Here is a 19,617-nt window from a genome sequence, read left to right as displayed (position 1 = left end):
AAGACTGATGTGCAAAAGGTTAAGGATTCAAGTATTGTCAGCTACTTTAATTTTTTCATTTTTAAGTAGTTACTGAAATGGCTTTGATCATTATTTTTATTTGGTTAATTATTTTAACTACAAATTTTAAAAATATCTAATCCTTTGTTCCATCATTTTAATCATCTTATTAACTTTTTCATATAATCTTATTTTTTCTTCCTGTCATTCTATTTTCATTTTCAATCTTTGTGCTTGCAATTTTAATTAGTTTTATTTATCTATCAGAATATTTAAACACTTGAAAATGCTTATCTGTTGGTTCAAAAACAAAAGACAATATAATCTATTTGTATCGGCTGTGAAATGGTGTCCAAAATGCACTTTCCATTACGTATAAAGTGAACATAGTTTGGATAGCAATCAGCATACAAACACTTGATACACAAATTCATTTTGCACTATGTATAAATGAAGCAGATGAAGGAGATGAAGGCCTAAACGAAAGAAGATACCATAAATAAATGCACAAAATTAGGCATAACAATAATGAATGCAATAACATAGACAAAAATATAAGGTAATCAAATGGAACAAATTAAGACAAAATTAATACAAAAAATTATTAAAATTATATGCACAAAGATTCCTAATCAAAACAGAATGATGAGAAGAAAAAATAAGAGCAAATGGAAAAAAAAAACTTTTGTCATCATTAAAATGACACGACATAGGATTAGAAATTGTAAGAAATTACATTTAAACCAGTTAATTGAATAAAAGTAATGACCAAAGTCATCTCAAAAACTATCTAAAATTAATATAAATTGGGGCATCTGATTACATTTGAATCCCCAGCCTTCCGCATGTCGATCTCATAGACTAACCTCTGTGTTATAATACCAGTAGTTGTATCATTGTCAAATTTAAAGCTCTAGCACATCATGCAAAATAACAAAATTTTTTTCATTGATGATTTGCAAAGGAGGGCCTACCAGAGTGAATGGTTGCAGTGCGAGATACCTGGGGCCCTAACCTACATTACTGTATAGATGGTTTCAAAACTCCCATTCCAACACTGTGGACCTCTCCTTGACACGTACAAGCTGCAGGGCTGCCCAATGCTGCAACGGTGCTACGTCAAGTTGTGTCTTATTGTAAACAGTGTTTTTCCATTGCGGGAGCAACTGTCCATTCCTGCTTATAATAAGAATGTGAAATGGGTACTTACATTCTTAGTGATAAACTCCCCGTTGGCATGAAATACTTTTGTGTTAGAATATTTTTCTGCAGTTGGCTTTCTGATAGTTCCTGAAGTCTATTCAATACCTCAGTCTGTCACTTTTCAGGGTTGATTGAAAATTCCTTGAGCCAGGCAGAAAATTTCAAGGCACTCATTTCCCTCGCGCCATCAGCAGTATCTAAATGTTGTTGTCTCCATCAATTCCCTTCTCTACACACAACAAGGTAAAGGTCGAGTTGCAGTGTTGGCAGAATCAGACTCTCGGTTCTCCTATTGTGGTGATTCAGAAGCCCTGCAGCACGGTTCACCTATACTCTGATTTTAAGCAGATAAACAGTTCGCCATGTGTTGTGGATTTGTACCCAATTGAATGGGTGGAGGAGCTGTTGGTGAAGTTGTCAGGTTTCAAATTTTTTTACATGTCTCCAGTTGCCATTGTAAACAGCTTCTAAGGCTTTTTTGGTACTTCCCTTTGGGCTATATCAGTTAATTGCTTTCCTTTTGGAATTGCATCTGCGCTGGGAATTTATAAATTATATTTGGAGCAGTTGATTCAAGACATTCTCTGTTGCGTAATTTACATTTATGACGTCTGAGTTATGGACTCTACATGCGAGGAGCATTTATGAAACTTACAGATGGTTTTCCAACACCTTCTTGGGAATGACGTTCATTGCAAGCTGGAAATGAGCAGTTTTTTCTTCCCAGAGGTGCATTTTTAGGGACATTTGCAGAGCGGAGATGTCCTTGTCCCTGTGGATGAGCACAACAAAGCATTGTCAACTTGCCAATGTCCAAGAACATGAAAGAGCTCCAGTCCTTTTTGGGCAAGATTTTGTGTTTTGGTATGTGTATTGTCAACAGACCATGTCTTTCTTCTTTTAAGCCTGGTAAGGCTTTAACCATGGACTGTGAAACTTCGCAGTGTGGCATTGGTGCAGTTCTGTCCCACCAGAACCTTGATGCCACTAAGCAGCCCATTATTAATGCATCCAAGGTACTTTCTATGGTGCACCATGACTATTCACAGGTGCAAAGGAAGCACTGGCTATTGTTTCGGAATTAAAATGTTTCATGTTTTCTTGTGTGGAGCAAGACCACCAGCCACTGGTTTCCTTATGTGGCCCCCATACCATGCTTCCAGATAGGCCTGTACACCAACTGCAGAGGTAGACCTTCTTTCTCAATAATCATTGATGTGATATTCTTTACTGCTCCACCACCCAGCATGCAAATTCTGATGGGCTTTCATGGTGGAGCCCGATCCAGATTTCAATCGACAGGGGGCTCTTGTGTTACATTGGATGCTACCTTGCAGCAAACCTTCTTAGATTTTCCTTTGACAGTGCATGAAGTTCCAACCGCCACAGCCGCTGACCCGCTTTTCCAGAAAACTGGTTTAGCTTTTCAAGGGTGTTGGATGGACTGCGTCTCTTTGGGTGCAGATCCAACATGAGATATGTTTTGTCTCCTATGTGATCAATTCTACGTTGTCCATTGGGTATCCTCATGCTTGCCACAGAAAAGCAGTGATTGTCCCCCTATCATTGCACACTTCCATACTCCAGTTGCTGCATGCATTGCATCAGTGTACGACCTTAGTGTGACATTGTGTCTACTGGTTGGCATTCAATCACAACATCAAACATTTAATGTGAGAATGCACTGTTGTGCTAATTTTCCTGTTGGCTGGTCCTAGAGTGCCCTTGTGACATGGTACACATTGATTTTACTGATCCATTTTTGGTCAGCTTGGGTTTGTTAGTGATCAATGCTTTGTCAAATTTCCCCTTACATAGCCAAGCTGTTCTCCACATCATCAACTGTCACTTTTCCTGCACTGTCAGTCAGTTTTGCCACTGAAGGATTCTCCAGGACCTTCATGTCCAATAACAGTCAGCAATTTGTGTCACTGAAGTTTGAAGACTTTTGCATTCATGTTGAATTCAGCATCTGACTACTGTCATGTTTCACCCAGCTTCTAAATTGGATATTGAGCACTTTGTGCATACATTCAAGACACAAATGAAGAAGTCCTTGTGTACTTCTTCTCGCTTGGCGATACAATGTCGAGCTTTCCGGCTACATAGCAGGTGATGCTGATGAGTTGGTGCAGTCTGGCACAACATTTGCATGGGCGCCAGCCACAGGATCCCCTAGATTTGTTGCATCCTTACTCATATGCCCCAGACCACCGTAACCTGCCACATTTTCCCTATGGGACAGCCGTTTGGTCCTGGTCTTTCAGCCAACAGTAGGGTTGGCTATGGTGTGTTGTGGTGGGCAGAACAGGTCGGCAGCATTTGTGGCAGATGTTGGTCATAAGCAGCTGAGATGCCATGTAAATCAGCTGTGCCTGCACCCTATTGGATCAGCACCTCTGTGGTCTTCCAGTCAGCCAGGCCATGATGCTGTTCCAGGTGTGGGCTCCCACTTGCAGTGGTGTGCTTCCTTGTTGCCACCCCTTTTGTTCTCTGTGCCATCCTCCTTTTGCCTGCAGCCTCAGACCCCAGCAAGGCTCACTCCTGTGCATCCTGATGTGGACTTTTACTCCTCCTCCTCCTCCTCATCCTCATCCTCATCCTCTCACGTGGATGTGGTCTCATCTCTGCCACTGTCAATGGGCTGACTATTGCCTTTGCCTCCACACCCTTCCACCCCTTTAGCAGAGCTGGCATTGTCTCCTTTCATGTCCATGGCACTCTCTCTGGTTCCGTACTGGAGGTCATGGCCTAAGCTTGTCCATTTTTTGTCTTGCATGGCCTTTTCAGGGAGAAGGGATGTAGTATCCTCATCATCGGACATCACAGTAGAGAAAGATGAGCTGTCATGAGCTGTTTCTCACGACTGAATAGTATGGGCAGACCAGATGATGGAAGTGTTTACCTTTGGGTGACAGTAAGCAGTGGTTCACAGATCTAATGCACCACTGCAGATCTGAGCTTGTGCCTTGTGACTTGTGCTATTCCCTTATCCCTGTGGTGCATGAATTTCACTGCAGTGGACAACTTTTAATGGTCAGTTCTCTGGCATTTTCAATGAGTCAAGAGGCTGAAAATGTATGCAGGACATAACACCAGTAGGGAGTGCCCACTACAGTGAACTTTGTGCATTTGCAGCTGCAGGACTGATTGAAAGTGCCAAAGAAATTACCATTAACAGCTGTCCACTCAGTCATCACTCACCTATGCCTGCCATGTGTTGTGTCTATCCCTGTGCTTGTGAACTCTCTGCTCCTCCATATGTTAACCCACATGGTGGTTTTTCATTTCCTCTTGCTGAGTTTTGTTCCTCAGCTTCTTGTGAAGCCACTGCCAGCCAATACAGTACCTTGAACCAGAAGTATTGTGTAGTGGCATAGTCATGCAAACTCAGATACTAAACAAAGTATAATGAATTACACACAAACTATGAGGTGTAGCACTAGCACATGGATAAATTAATCACAAAGTTCAGTTCTGCCTGTTTAGCACTTCAGAAGTATCCCTTGCTTTTTTATCCTACAAATGGAATTGCTAGCATTTATTAACTCAATGCAGTCCTATGGCTTATCTTCTGGGTCATGATGAAAATTTCATTATGATGGAGAACTGAAATTCAATAGCTGGAAAGGAAGAGAAATAAAAATAATGGAGGAACCTGTACTAGGAAAAAGGAATGAAAGGAGATGTCAGCTCATATAATTTGGAACAGAGCTCAGTTTAATCATTACAGATCTTTGGTTTAAAGATCATGAAAGGAGGTTGTATACATGGAAGAGAAATTATATGCATTGTGTGTAAAATACTTTTATTCAAATTTGCAACTGGTTTCATGTCAACTGAAGCTGCATCCATTGGTGATCTGTAGAAAAATTAATAAAGAAAAGAAATTTTTGCAAAGAATTCATAACAATGGTGTGACGATATAAAAAGATACTGAAAAGTAGTATCATATAGCAATACTTGAAAAGCTCTCACAGAGGTTCTGTTTAACAACTCATTGCAGGAAGGTAACTGCCTTAGAGCCACTCCCCATCATCTGTACCTAGTTATAAACATGTAGCATGCGAAAGGCGGTAATCTATATTTACGATGAAGGGGATAGCAGAGAACCTATAGAAATAAAACCTGAATAAAGGCTATGTGGAACAGAGTTGTAAACTAGTAATGCACCTAGGCATTTCCAGTCATGAACCCAACAAATTTGAAGAGTCTTACCATGCCATAAGCAGGAAGATGGTTGGGTGACAGCAGGCAAGACAGTATTGACCCGTCTAGAATGTGGAAAATGTTGACAGGTGGCATCAGATGCAACAAAAATAAAACCATCACTGTAGAAGGTGTAAAGAGTAAGGACATGGGGCAGTTGAATATATGTTAAACTACTTTAAAAGTTTGTAAGATGGTTTATAAAAGATAAGATTGAGTCCAATTAAAATTCCATGTGTGCGTCTGCTTTGCAAATAAATATAATACAGTATTAGTGGAAAATCACGTAAGGCTAATCTGGAAAGCTAAAAACCTGTGATAATAACAAAGTGGACTATAGGAGGAATTTCTACCTGCTTAGACAGTTAAAATTAGCTAAAAGACCCTTGTGTCACAAATCTGTCCACACATTTAGGATGGAATCAGGAAATCTTTTTAAAGCACGGTAAATTTCAATCTCTTCTAAAACATCAAGGGTATAACCTTCAAGTTTGAAATGTAGTACGTGCATACTCTTCCAAATGTGACCAGTTTTGCACAAATACGCGCTTAGTGCTGATTATGAACTAGAATCATTGATGTGCTCCTCCTGTCTGACCTATATATTTAGCATTATAATCATCACAAATGATCCTGTATATCCCTTATTACTTAAAGTTATCTCATATTGCTGTCTCTCATTTTCTTCCATAGGGAGACTGCAATACAAAATTACTTTAAGTAAGGTTTATAGCTTCTCAAATTAGCCTTTTACATTTTTCCAGTAATATTGTATTGTATTTGTGAAGAAGGATATTTGTATTACCATGTGGGCTTTATTAATAGTTTACATTTTAATCGTCCACTTTCATTTCTTTATTAAATGGGGCTCAGTCTTTTCTACACTGTGTTACATATTTTCTAAGTAGTGTAGCACATGTTCAGCCTACTCCCCCCCTTCTCACCTTCTATAACGACATTTTTGTTTCTGTCGCCTCTGGTGCCGCCTGTAAATATCTACTGCATTACAGAGCTGTCAATACTGTCTTGCTGCTGCCACCCATCCCCCTTCCTGTTTGTGGCCCGGTAAGGCTGTTCCTTTTTACTGGGTTCATACATTGTAATTGTCTAGGTGAGTTGCTAGTCTACAGCTTTGTTTCTTCCACAAGTTCTATGCCATCCCCTTCATTTTAAATATGGGCTACTGCCTTTAGCACGCTATTTTTTATAACTTGACATGAATGGTGGGGACTGTCCTTAAGTCAGTTAAATTTTGGCTATGAGTTGTTAAATAGAATCTCTGGGAGCACTTTTCAGGTATTGCTATACAATACTATTTTTCAGTATCCCTTTATTCTTCAGACCATTGTGTGTAAAAAAATTTCTTTAGTAATTTTTGTACAGATCACCAGAGGATGCATCTTCAATTGATATGAAACTGATTGTGACTATGAATAAAAGTATTTGACAGTCAGTGCAGATCACTTAATTCAGTATGTGGAAATTTGGCTCTGGTTGCTGGAGACACTGAAAGGTTTGTAATTGATTATATAATGATAAGGCAGAGATTTTGAAATCAGATTTTAATCTGCAAAATATTTGCAAGAGCGGATATAGATTCTGACCATATTTATTGGTAATGAACCACAGGTTAAACCTGAAAAAAGGAGATTCTGATCATAATTTATTGGTTATGAGCTCCAGGTTAAAACTGGAAAAAATTAAGGAGATGGAAACTAAATAAACTGAAAGAACAAGAGATTGTTGAGAGTTTCATAGGAAGCAGTAAGCACCTATTGCCTGAAACAGGGGAAAGGAATACAACAGAAGATGGAGGGGTAATTTGGCAAATAAAATAATGAAGGCAGCAGAGGATCAGCATTGACAATAAAGCATTGGGTAATACATGAGATATTGAAGTTTAGGTGACAGGAGAAAATTAAGCTGGCGAAGAGAAGGCAGACTTGTAAAAATGCGATTGGCAGGAAGTGGAAGATGGCAAAGCAGGAATGGCTAACAGAAGAAATGCAAAACTGTAGAACCATGTATGACTGTGGGGAAGATATATTCCACATACAGGAAAAATAAGTAACCTATGAAGAAAATTTGAAAGAGTGCACCTGGTTTAGACAACATTCCTTCAGAATTACTAAGACCCTCCGGAAAACAAAGCACAACAAAACTATTTCACCTGGTATGCAAGATGTATGAGACAGGTGAAATAATATCAGACTTCAAGCACAATGCTATAATTCAAATTCTCTAGAAGAAAACTCAGTAGGCGTGAATATTACTAAACAACAATTCTAATAATTCATCATTGTAAAATACAGACATGAAAACAGACATGAGGAAAGATCAGTTTGGGTCCCAAATAAATGTAGGAGAACATGGGCCTACACCAACAGCATAATTTTAATGCATTGACTGTGATGCACTCTTTGAAATTCTGAAATCATTCATATAAAATACTGAGAGCAAATTGGTATTTACAACTTGTACAGAAACCAAAGTGCAGTTATAAGAGTCAAAATGCACAGAAGAGAGTGCAATAGTTTTCTGTTGAAGAAACAGTAAAGGAAACCAAGGAGAAATTTCGAAAGTTAATCAAAGTTTAGGAAGAAGAAATGCAAACTTTGAGGTTTGACCTTCCCTGCAAGGGGGTTGCAGGGCATATTCTGCACCCATACTTTTCCTCTCTCTGCTGCGCCAGGTGGCAGTGGGTTATGGCATGCGTACACTTCCAGCATCCCCTGCATAAAGTGCCAGGTTATATTGTGTGTACAGTAGATCGGGAAACAAGATACTGAAATTAGTAGACTGAGTGCCGCAGAATTAGAGAGATGTAAAATGCAGATTGGCAGTAAAAAGGAAAGCTTTCAAGAAAAGAGAAATATGTTAACACTGAATATCTATTTAGGTGTTAGGAAGTCTTTTTCTGAACGTATTTGTGTGGATTAGCTGTGCAGGGAAATGAGATGTGCTTGATAGGCAGTAAGCTTATAGACAAAACTAGAATAGAAGGTTTTGAAATATCATGTTCCATAAGAATTCTGAATATTTTTTTGATAAGTTGGATAACTAATGAAGAAGTACGACATCAAATTAAAGCGAAGAAAGAAGTGTGTCACAACTTTACTAAATGGAAGGACTGGTTGGCAGGGTATATCATGATTAAGGTGGCTGTAGCCCTTGGATAAGTTAAACAAGAAGCTTGAAGCATCAAGGAATAGTCAATTCAGTAATGGAGGGAAATGTGTTGGGGTTAAAAATTGTAGAGGAAGACAAAGACTTGAATACAGTTAGCAAGATCAAATGGATGTAGGTTGCAGCACTTAGACAGAGATGAAACGGCTCTCACAGGATAAGAGCTACTGCTGGTACTTTTGTAGAGTATACTAACAAGAAGTTATGACTAGTATTAATGTGTTAACAGAATTTACTTCCCTGAATCTGAATGTTTTGATAAAATGTTAGAGGAGTGGCTAATGAAGTATTCTTTCTTTTTTGTTTTTTAAATATTGAGTTTCCTGCCTGACATTCAGTGGCAACCTATTATAGAATGTTGCACCAGAGAGAATGATTTATAATCTGCATGGATATTATTTTTATATCTATTACTGCACTTATGAATTGCAGAGTTCATGCTAAATTAATTATTATTGTTAACCAAAAATACCATTACATAGGTACGGATAAGTGTAAGAATCCCTCAACTGCATATAGGAACACTTTTAATGCCCTTTATGTTGATAGCAACATTTACCGGTATATCATAATAAACAGGCATCTTCTGGGTATGACCCATATGGTCTAGTAAATATTTCTGCTTGTTAATTTGATTATATGATGCTGATGCAATTATTATTTCGCCAAATGCTGCAAGAAGTCAGTGATATTGCGTTGTGTATGTTGTAATGTAAGTCAAGCCCTCTTTGTCATCCTCGCGCACAAACCAGTACTTTCTTTGAACTCTGCAGTACATGCAGTATAAAAATTCCTCTTTATCCCCAGTGCTTTTCAAGTAATCAGGAAACCATTGCATTTCTGTCACGCCATGTTGAACAACCTGCTGCTTCAATTAATGAAACCTTCCCTGCTGGAGCCGTCTGAAAATTTAGTGTGTAGAAGCAGCAGTCTTTTATTTTTTCTTCATTTGATGCCCCCTACAAAATATTTGCTTCTATGAAAAGACATTTTCTTCTTGCTCCACAGTTGTGGCTTCTCCTTAAAATTAGCATTGTATTGTGTGCGTGAACTGATTGTGAACCAAGAAATTGTAAATTCAGATTTCTCAAGAGAGTCATGGCTGCATCCCTTATCAGTTGCTACAATTTACATTTTGCACAATTCTGATAATAAAAGCAAACAGTGGCAGAACACTTTGTCCTCTTGCCTCCCTGCAACAGAGCCATCAGAAATCGTACCACGTTGGGTTAGCAGTGAACTTCACTTTTTGTTGCCAACCTTGAAAATCAACATTGCTGTAGAGGAGTAGAAACATTAGCACCATTTTTAAGCTTGTTTTTCATTTGTTGTGCCTTAATTCAAGTGATCTGTGTGAACATATTTCTGTTATCATTAATTTGCCTCATGTAGAAATGAATACTATTACTTGTCCATTTGCAGAATCAGATCAATTTTGATTACAATTTGGTGCAGGCAAAGTACAGTTTAAGTATGGCAGATGCTCATAAAAACCAAAGTATACTGGATACATTCCCACTGGTGCCAATAAGATGAAATTTGCTTCCTGCTTGTGATTCCCCTCCACCCATATGTCCTAGTGTCCAGCCAAGTAGGTGACACTCTTCCCGCTCTCATCCTTCTGAATTCTTAAAGTTAAATCTGTGTGTGATCTCATTTACCAAAGCTTTATCTGCAAATGTAAGGCAGTCCCTACAATAAGCTATTAAACAATGTAAAAACATTGAGAGCAGCAACATCAATTTAATCTGCAAACGTAAGATGACCCTGTATTTTTTTTAATGACTAATTTGGAAAGAACCTTGTCTTATATTTAAACAATGGAAAATCTGGGATGGGATAATGATTATATTATGAAAATATATGAAGATAGTAACTGTTCTCGAAAGAACGGATACCATTGATGACAGTGCAGCTTCTCTAGAATAAATGATAATTAATTGAATCCCTCAGTTGCCGACAGGTGTTGTTGAAATACCTCGATGGGGACAGCTGAAAATGTGAGCCCTGACCAGTACTCGAACCCCGGATCTCCTGCTTACATAGCAGACGCTCTATCGATCTGAGCCACTGAGGACACAGATGAATAGTGCAACTACAGGGACTTATCCCTTGCACGCTTCCCCTGAGACCCACATTCCCAACTGTCCACAATCTATGTACGTAATGTACCTAATAGATATTTGCCCATCCACTCATCATCAATGGTATCTGTTCTTTCGAGAACAGTTACTATCTCCATATATAGTTAAAGGCTACCCGGCCATTGATCTTCGTCTGTGCGAATGCGTACAGGTTGCCCGAACTCTTAAGGGAATCGTCACCTTAGTGGGTGCGAGTAATGAGTGGATGGGCAAACATCTATTAGATCCATTACGTATGTAGATCGTGGACAGCTGTAAATGTCTCAACTCATTGCAAATGCTTCCATTTGTCCATCATGGTCAGATAAACTATTTCTTTAGAAATAAACTATTAATTTATAAACAAATTATCAATCACTGTTGCACTATTTTTGTCCCTGTTGAGGGTCCCTAGGTGCCCTTGATCAGAATTATTAGATATGAAATCAGTAGTGAAATCTCCTCATACAATCACTTCTCAGTTATTTCTGTTAGCCTTTTTAGTAGTCTCTCTACATTGAGGACCTGTATATTGTCAGAACTGTTGTCTTGTTTGTTTCCAAATAGCTTCTGCTTTTATAATGCACCAGAATATTTGGGCTCGTGGTTGTAATTTCTATTTAACATTAATGTTTGTGTTAAAAAGGTGTTGCTTTGTCATTATATAGGCAGCTGATAGTATTCTGTCTAAAGTTGCAAAATTGTTCATTATGGAGCATTAAATAAAATATTAGCAAGTACAGCAAAAGCCACAGCAGTGGCATGTTTTAAAATAGCTGTTGTTTTCCTAATAAACATATAGCTGTGTAATTCCCATAGTTATCACTGTAAATTGATTAGCGTGTCACAAAATTGTTGTATGCTTTACAGAGGTATCCTACAGTGGCTGCTTCTGCTTGTTAACATATAACATCATTCATTCCTCATTTATGAAGGCTTTCCTTCATTACGGGATTTAATTTATTTTAGTTTTAGTTAGTTAAATATTTCATGGGTCACATGGTGTAATATAATGTAAATTACAGAATGTTACCTAATTGGTAATGAAATATGATGCATGCTGTCCACTTACAGATTAGGTCCACATAACAGAAAACAGTACTTCATTTAATAAAAAAAGTAAACATGTAACACTTCCTTGTTAAATCTACTGAATGTTTCCAAACAAAAATTTCTTCTAAGGAATAGAATGAGTTACCCTGAACAAACTTTTTCAGCTTACTTTCAAATTTAGCTTTGCCATCTGTCAGGCATTTAATATCATTTGGCAAATGATGACAGATTGTGATAATATCATTATTTACACCTTATAATGAAGGTGTTTCTTTCGTCTCGTATTCTAACATGGATGTTGTTATTCCTTCTGAACAAACTGAATTATATACAGCAAATTTCATGTGAGATAATATTTACTGTTGTGCTGTAGTTAAAGTAACCTAACCCCCCTAAAAAATTATACAAAAAGTATGAGCACAATATGTTGATTCTTGTGCAATGAAGACTTTCTTTTGAAAGTTGAGTTACTGCAGAATATATTTCCAAGCAATGTAATGTTGCTGAGTAAAAGTGGCTAAACAGAGTTATTTAAGAAACTGTGAAATCTTTTTTTTCTTCCTTCCCCCCCCCCCCCCCCCCCCCAACCACCCTTTGATTTATAATTTCATCAGTATGTACACCTAACTCTTTTTAAATCCTGCCTTCTTTACCTACTTCAAATCATATGTCAAATTTGTCACTGCTGCTGTGCTCTTGATGTGCAGAATTGAATATACTGTTTTCTTGAAATTAAGAGAGAGACGGGGTCATTTGTAGAAGAACAATTAATAGTTATTTTATACGTGTTATTTACAGTTTTCTGTATTCAGATTGATTTTGGTACATGTCATTCAAGAAAGAACTAAATTATTTCATGTGTGTTAAATGAAAGATCTATAATATGTACGAGAAGGCCACATTGATGATTTCCCCCAGTCAGAGAAATATCTGCTACGTAATGGTCCGCTACAAATGGCAGCAGAATATGAATTAAAATTCAGTAAATTTGTACTTTACTTTGGTGATTTTTGAAGCATATTACTTGCTTTGAATAAACTGTATCAGAGGATCACACTCAATTTCAATAATGGATCAGTGATGTTCATTTCATTGCAGACAGATAGCCTGAAAATTCATGTGTTTGTGATCTCTATTCTGCCCTCTACCAAACAATAAAGACTGATTTATATGCATTTTGGCACTATATTTCCTCTGAAAAGCTAAATGTACTTTTCACAATATGTACATTATCTAGGAATATACAACACAAACCCTTTAGTACTAAACTTCAGTTAAAAAGGACTGACATGCTGAGCTCTTCTGCCATGCTGTAAGTAGAATCATAACAATTACAGTTGTATAAACTATTCCCCCTCCCCACACATACACAAAAGAGGGACAGCAGCCTTTTCAATAGTTGCAGGGACAACAGTCTGAATGATTGGCTGATCTGGCCTTGTAACATTAACCAAAATCGCCTTGCTGTGATGGGACAGAGAACAGCTGAAAGCAAGGGGAAACTACAGCCATAAATTTTCCCAAGGGCGTGCAACTTTACTGTATGATTAAATGATGATGGCATCCTCTTGAGTGAAATACTCTGGAGATAAAATAGTCCCCCGTTTGGATCTCCAGGCAGGGACCACTCATGAAGACGTCATTATCGGGAGAAAGAAAACTGGCATTCTATGGATTGGAGCATGGAACATCAGGTCCCTTAATTGAGCAGGTAGGTTAGAAAATTTAAAAAGGGGAATGGATAGGTTAAAGTGGGAATTAGTGGGAATTTGTGAAGTTTGGTGGCAGGAGGAACAAGATTTCTGGTTAGGTGACTACAGACATGGTTATAAACATAAAATCAAATAGGAGTAATACTGGAGTAGGTTTAATAATGAATAAAAAAAATAGGAGCACAGGTAAGCTACTACAAACAGCATTATTGTAGCCTAGATAGACACAAAGCCCATGCCTACCACAGTATTACAAGATTGTATGCCAAGTAGCTCCGCAGAGGATGAAAAGATTGAAGAAATGTATGATGCGATAAAAGAAATTATTCTGATAGGGAAGGGAGAAGAAGATTTAATAGTCATGGGGGACTGGAATTTGATAGTAGGAAAAGGAAGGGAAGGAAAAGTTGTAGGTGGATATGGACTCGGGGAAAGAACTGAAAGAGGAAGCCACCTGGTTGAATTTTGCACAGAGCATAATTTCATCAGAGCTAACACTTGGTTTAAGAATCATGAAAGAAGGTTGTATACGTGTAAGAGGCCTGGAGACACTGGAAGGTTTCAGATGGGTTATATAATGGTAAGAAGGAGATTCAGGAACTAGGTTTTAAACTGTAAAACATTCCCAGATCACAATTTATTGGTTATGAACTGTAGATTAAAACTGAAGAAACTGCAAAAAGGTAGAAATTTAAGGAGATGGGACCTAGATATACTGAAAGAACCAGAGGTTGTCATGAGTTTCAGAGAGAGCATTACGGAACAACTGACAAGAACGAGAGATGGAACAACTGACAAGAATGAGAGAAAGAAATACAGTAGAAGAAGAGTGGATAGCTTTGAGAGATGAAATAGTGAAGGCAGCAGAGAATCAAGTAGATAAAAAGATGAGAGCTAGTAGAGATCCTTGGGTAACAGAAGATATATTGAATTTAATTGATGAAAGGAGAAAATATAAAAATACAGTAAGTAAAGCAGGTGAAAAGGAATACAAACGTCTCAAAAAATGAGGTCGACAGGAAGTGGAAAATGGCTAATCAGTATGGCTAGAGGACAAATGTAAGGATGTATAGAGGCATATATCGCTAGGGGTGACATAGATACTGCCTGCAGGAAAATTAAAGAGGCCGTTGGAGAAAAGAGAACCACCTGTATGAATATCAAGAGCTCAGATAGAAAACGTGTTCTAAGCAAAGAAGGGAATGCAGAAAGGTGGAAGAAGCATATAGAGGGTCTATACATGGGCGATGTACTTGAAGACCATAAACGGAAATGGAAGAGGTTGTAGATGAAGATGAAATGGGAGATATGATACTGCGTGAAGAATTTGACAGAGAACTGAAAGACCTAAGTCAAAACAAGGCCATGGGAATATACAACATTCGATTAGAATTACTGATAGCCTTGGGAGAGCCATCCATGGCAAAGCTCTACCAACTGGTGAGCAAGATGTATAAAGACAGGCAAAATACCACGAGACTTTAAGAAGAATATAATAATTTCAGTTCCAAAGAAAGCAGGTGTTGCAGGTGTGAAAATTACCGAACTGTCAGTTTAATTGGCCACGGCTGCAAAATACTAACACAAATTCGTTACAGACAAATGGAAAAATAGATAGAAGCTGACCTCAGGGAACATCAGTTTGGATTCTGTAGAAATGTAGGAACATGGGAGGCAATACTGACCCTATGACTTACCTTAGAAGATAGATTAAGGAAAGGCGAACCTACATTTCACTTAGAGAAAGCTTTTGACCATGTTGACTGGAATACTCTCTTTCATATTCTGAAGGTGGCACGGTCAAGTACAGGGAGTGAAAAGCTATTTACAATTTGTACAGAAACCGGATGGCAGTTATGAGAACTGAGGGCCATGAAAGGGAGGCAGTCATTGAGAAAGGAGTGAGACAGGGTTGTAGCCTAACCGTGGTGGTATTCAATTTGAATACTTAGCAAGCAGTAAAGGAAACAAAAGAAAAAATTGGTGTAGGAATTAAAATCCATGGAGTAGAAATAAAAACTTTGAAGTTTGCCAATGACATTTTAGTTCTGTCAGAGAAAGCAAAGGACCTCGAAGAGCACTTGAACGGAATGGACAATGTCTTGAAAAGAGGATATAAGATGAACATCAACAAAAGCAAAACGAGGATAATGGAAAGCAGTCAAATTAAATCAGGTGATGCTGAGCGAATTGGATTAGGAAATGAGACACTTAAAGTAGTAAATGAGTTTTGCTGTTTAGGGAACAAAATAACTGATGGTGGTCAAAGGAGGGAGGATATAAAATGTAGACTGGCTGTGGCAAGGAAAGCATTTCTGAAGAAGAGGATTTTGTTAACATCGAGTATAGATTTAAGTGTCAGGAAGCCTTTTCTGAAAGTATTTGTATGGATTGTAGCCATGTATGGAAGTGAAACATGGACGATAAATAGTTTAGACAAAAAAGAGAATAGAAGCTTTTGAAATGTGGTGCTACTGAAAAATGCTGAAGACTAGGTGGGTGGGTCACAAAACTAATGAGGAGGTACTGAATAGAATTGAGAAGAGGAGTTTGTGGCACTACTTGACTAGAAGAAGGGATCGGTTGGTAGGACACATTCTGTGGTATCAAGGGATAACCATTTTAATATTGGAAGGAAGCACGGAGGTTAAAAATCATAGAGGGAGACCAAGAGCAGAATACACTAAGCAGATTCAGAAGGATGTAGGTTGCAGTAGTAACTCGGGGGTGAAGAAGCTTGCACAGGATAGAGTAGTATGGAGCACTGCATCAAACCAGTTTCAGGACTGTAGACGACGACAACAACTACAAACTATTGTTGAAATGTATACAAAATTAAGCCTAAAATAAAAAAATTGTGAATTTGCTAAACTTTGAGTACAATATTAAGTTTTGCAAAAGGACAACAAGTATTTGATGCAAGAAAAATTTTGCAGAAAGTTAGCTTTCTATACAAATTGCAAAAAATGTCACTTTTAAACAATTACATCAAAATAACATTAAATTTTGTACTAATTACAAAATAATTTCAACTACATTATTGTCACAAGATCTCATGGAAGAGTTTTAAAATTTAGTTTGGCAAGTTTCTTATTTCATTATGTGATATACTATAAAACAGAACGAACTGGTGCAACAATGAAATAATTATACTTTTAAGTTTGATAGCAACTGTACATTCGTACAACATTAAGTAACAAATGACTAAACATTAACCATAATTGTAAAACATTAGCACACTCACATTCGGATATCAAATGCTTCACTATTGGGGTGTATTGACTGGTAAAGTAAGGAATCTGGTACTTACACATGTCTACAGTTGATGAATTATGAAGTACACCTTTCTGAATTCTTTTTATTGAATATAGAATGAGGCATCTTACCTATACTGTTAATTCCATTAAAGTCCAATTTTACTACAAAATGTTGAATTTACATTGTCAAATGCCTTGGATAAATCACAGAAAGAAGTCATTAGTACTGTTTTTTTTTATTTATGTAATCCTTATAAAATCCTGTGAGTGAATGTAAAGATAAGATCTGAGTGGAGCAACCCCTCTGACAACCAAATTGTGATATGCTAAGCTTATTATTATTATGAAGATGGAACACTATACTAGAGTACATCAGCCCTTCAAAAAAATTGAAAGTGATGTCAGCAGTGAAATGGCTCAGTCATTATTAACATCATTCCTGTCATCTTTCTTATAAATGGGCATAAAAGTTGCATATTTTAATCTTCCTGAAAAAATTCATTTGATTTGGTGACACATGACATATTTCAAAGAGGCTAGTAGTTACTAAATGACAATTCTTTGAAATGTTATTGGAAATGTCACAAACACTGTATCAGTTTTGTATTTTTGAGAATGTTTTTTACTTTTTTCATTTCACATGGAAATGTGGCTGTGAGTGCTTTCTCAACATACTGCCTTGATTTTTCTTCTGAGCTTCTTGGCCTTATTGTCTCTACATCATTTAAGAAGTGTCAATTAATAATACCTACTGTCTGTGAACATTAATTAATAAGCTTTCCATTCAAATCAACAGAGATTTTTATCTTATGCTGTGATCTATTCTTCTGTTGTTGTTGTTTTTTTTTTTTTTACATATTTCATACAGATTTAATTCCAATACCGGAATGATTAAATGTGCACATAATTTTTTAATAACTTTTATTAATAAGATGGTTAGTTTTCGTAGTTTGCACATAAATCAGGATCTTCACTTGTTCTTGTTAGCATATACATTTACATTTTCCATTTCCCATCGCTAATCCATGCTCTTTGCATGGCTTCTTAAGTGTGTGAAGAAATGAGGGAATGATGAGTATCATTATTTGTGATCTGTAAATAATTGTTTCAGAATATTGTCAAGATTTATTATATATACCCCTTATTTTCTTCTATTCACAGACAAGTTTAAAAATGCCATTTGTTAAAAGTTTGGTTGTAAGTGAAACAATTTACATTAAGTGTGAAATAATTCTTTTATTTTGACTCAATTCAAGAATATTTATTTTTCACTATTTTTAAATATGTAAATGCCAAAGAAAGTGAAATATGGGTGTTATGTTATTGTAGTGATTTGGGTTGTTTTAATAAAATCTTTGTTTTATAATCTGTCACTCTTTCTTGAAAAGATTTTGTGAACAAAATTTAAGACAGTGGTTAAGTTACTTACTATAACTGAACTATGATGCTTATCTAGTTATCACTTTTACTGTTTTCTAACTTGTATGAAATGTGAGTTGTTGGAGGAAGGAAAAATTTTTCTTTGTAGTTACCTGTATATATGCCAACACTATACATGTAAATGTGTATGAAGTGGCTTTAACAGCATCCTCCTTCTCTTTATTTGCAGGTCGTATACATTCGGGAATGAGTGTAGTGAAGAGGATAGGACTTGTAGAGACAGATAAAAATGACAGGCCAGTGGATGATGTAAAAATAACCAGAGGTGTTGTAAGATCACATTGATCTTGCTTAACTGAGTGATTGTATCGCCCTATTTTGTAAAATAAATGTTTTATGAAACTCAATCTTTGAACTATGATAATTTACTGCTATAATAAATATACAAGTAGCTACATTAATAATGAAGAAATTATGTGCGTGTAGTGGAGAAAGGATAAATAGGTTTCACTGGAAGTGCAGTGCTTATGGAGATCCATTTCATTACGTAGTTAAATATATTTCATACTTGATAATAAGTATACTGCAACATCATAAGTGATACAAAGCAAATTACTGATGCTCAAGAGCATCTGGAGTTACAGAGCAAGCTTGCCACATTTCTCATAGAACACATTCATAATCCTTACACTTAATTTAAATCGGTCAGACTTGAGCACTATTAAATGCACAAAGATGGATAATTTTTGTAAGAGGTACGAAATTTTTGACCTGTGTGAGAGAGTGTGTTACTAAATTTAGGTAAATATATTGTGTGTTCAAAATTATAAGAATAAACCATAGTTTCAATCATTCCAAAACAGAATTCTGCAGACATCTAATAAAAGATAATTTTATTTACTTGGAATGAGCTTGCTTCTGAAATTATTTAATTTCACAGAATGCAGGACTATCATTAGTACCCACAAATAATATAGTAGTCTGCCATAGTGATATTAAATCAGAAGAACATAAATTACAAGATGCGGTGAACAACTACACTGGACAAAGAGCTGCTTGAACTGAAGCATAGTGTTAAGTCATAAATAATATAGTATTGGGAGTTGAAGGTGTCATTGGTGGGTAGTTCCTATGGCTTGGGAGTCTTAAGACTTTGCCGGAAAGTTTGACATGTTTCTCTTGTGACTGAAACTCCACTACCTTCTTTGAAACTGTCAGTACTACAGCAATTTATAACAATTGTCATAATATTATTGCACCCACTCAAAAAATAAAGTTGTGTAAAACTTATTAGAGGCTGTATGTCAAACTACAACTGCAGAGGTCTAGGGTTCAATCCTTGTTGCAACGCAAGTTGAACCAAAAATCCCCTAATAATTGGGTGATTGATTCAGGTCAGTTGCCGGACAAAGGCAAGAATACACCATGGCCAGTAGGACCATGCATAGTAAAGCACTACAGTGTTGAAACCAACATTCAAGTTGAAATCAGCAT

The 19,617-nt window shown here is 36.9% G+C and overlaps 1 protein-coding gene across 1 annotated transcript in view; it reads left to right on the top strand.

Moving 5' to 3' along the window:
* Positions 1-18,530, top strand: part of LOC126267053 (peptidyl-prolyl cis-trans isomerase-like 1) — an 88,572-nt gene extending 70,042 nt beyond the window's left edge. Inside the window, exon 5 of the mRNA XM_049971891.1 lies at positions 18,353-18,530. Within this exon, the coding sequence (XP_049827848.1) occupies positions 18,353-18,468 (116 nt within the window). The 3' untranslated portion in view covers positions 18,469-18,530. The remainder of the gene's footprint in view (positions 1-18,352) is intronic.
* Positions 18,531-19,617: the final 1,087 nt, after the last annotated feature.

The sequence above is a fragment of the Schistocerca gregaria genome, chromosome 4 (genome assembly GCF_023897955.1).
Source record: "Schistocerca gregaria isolate iqSchGreg1 chromosome 4, iqSchGreg1.2, whole genome shotgun sequence".
Classification (NCBI taxonomy): Eukaryota; Metazoa; Arthropoda; class Insecta; order Orthoptera; family Acrididae; genus Schistocerca; species Schistocerca gregaria.
This window is presented reverse-complemented; position numbering and strand designations above follow the sequence as displayed.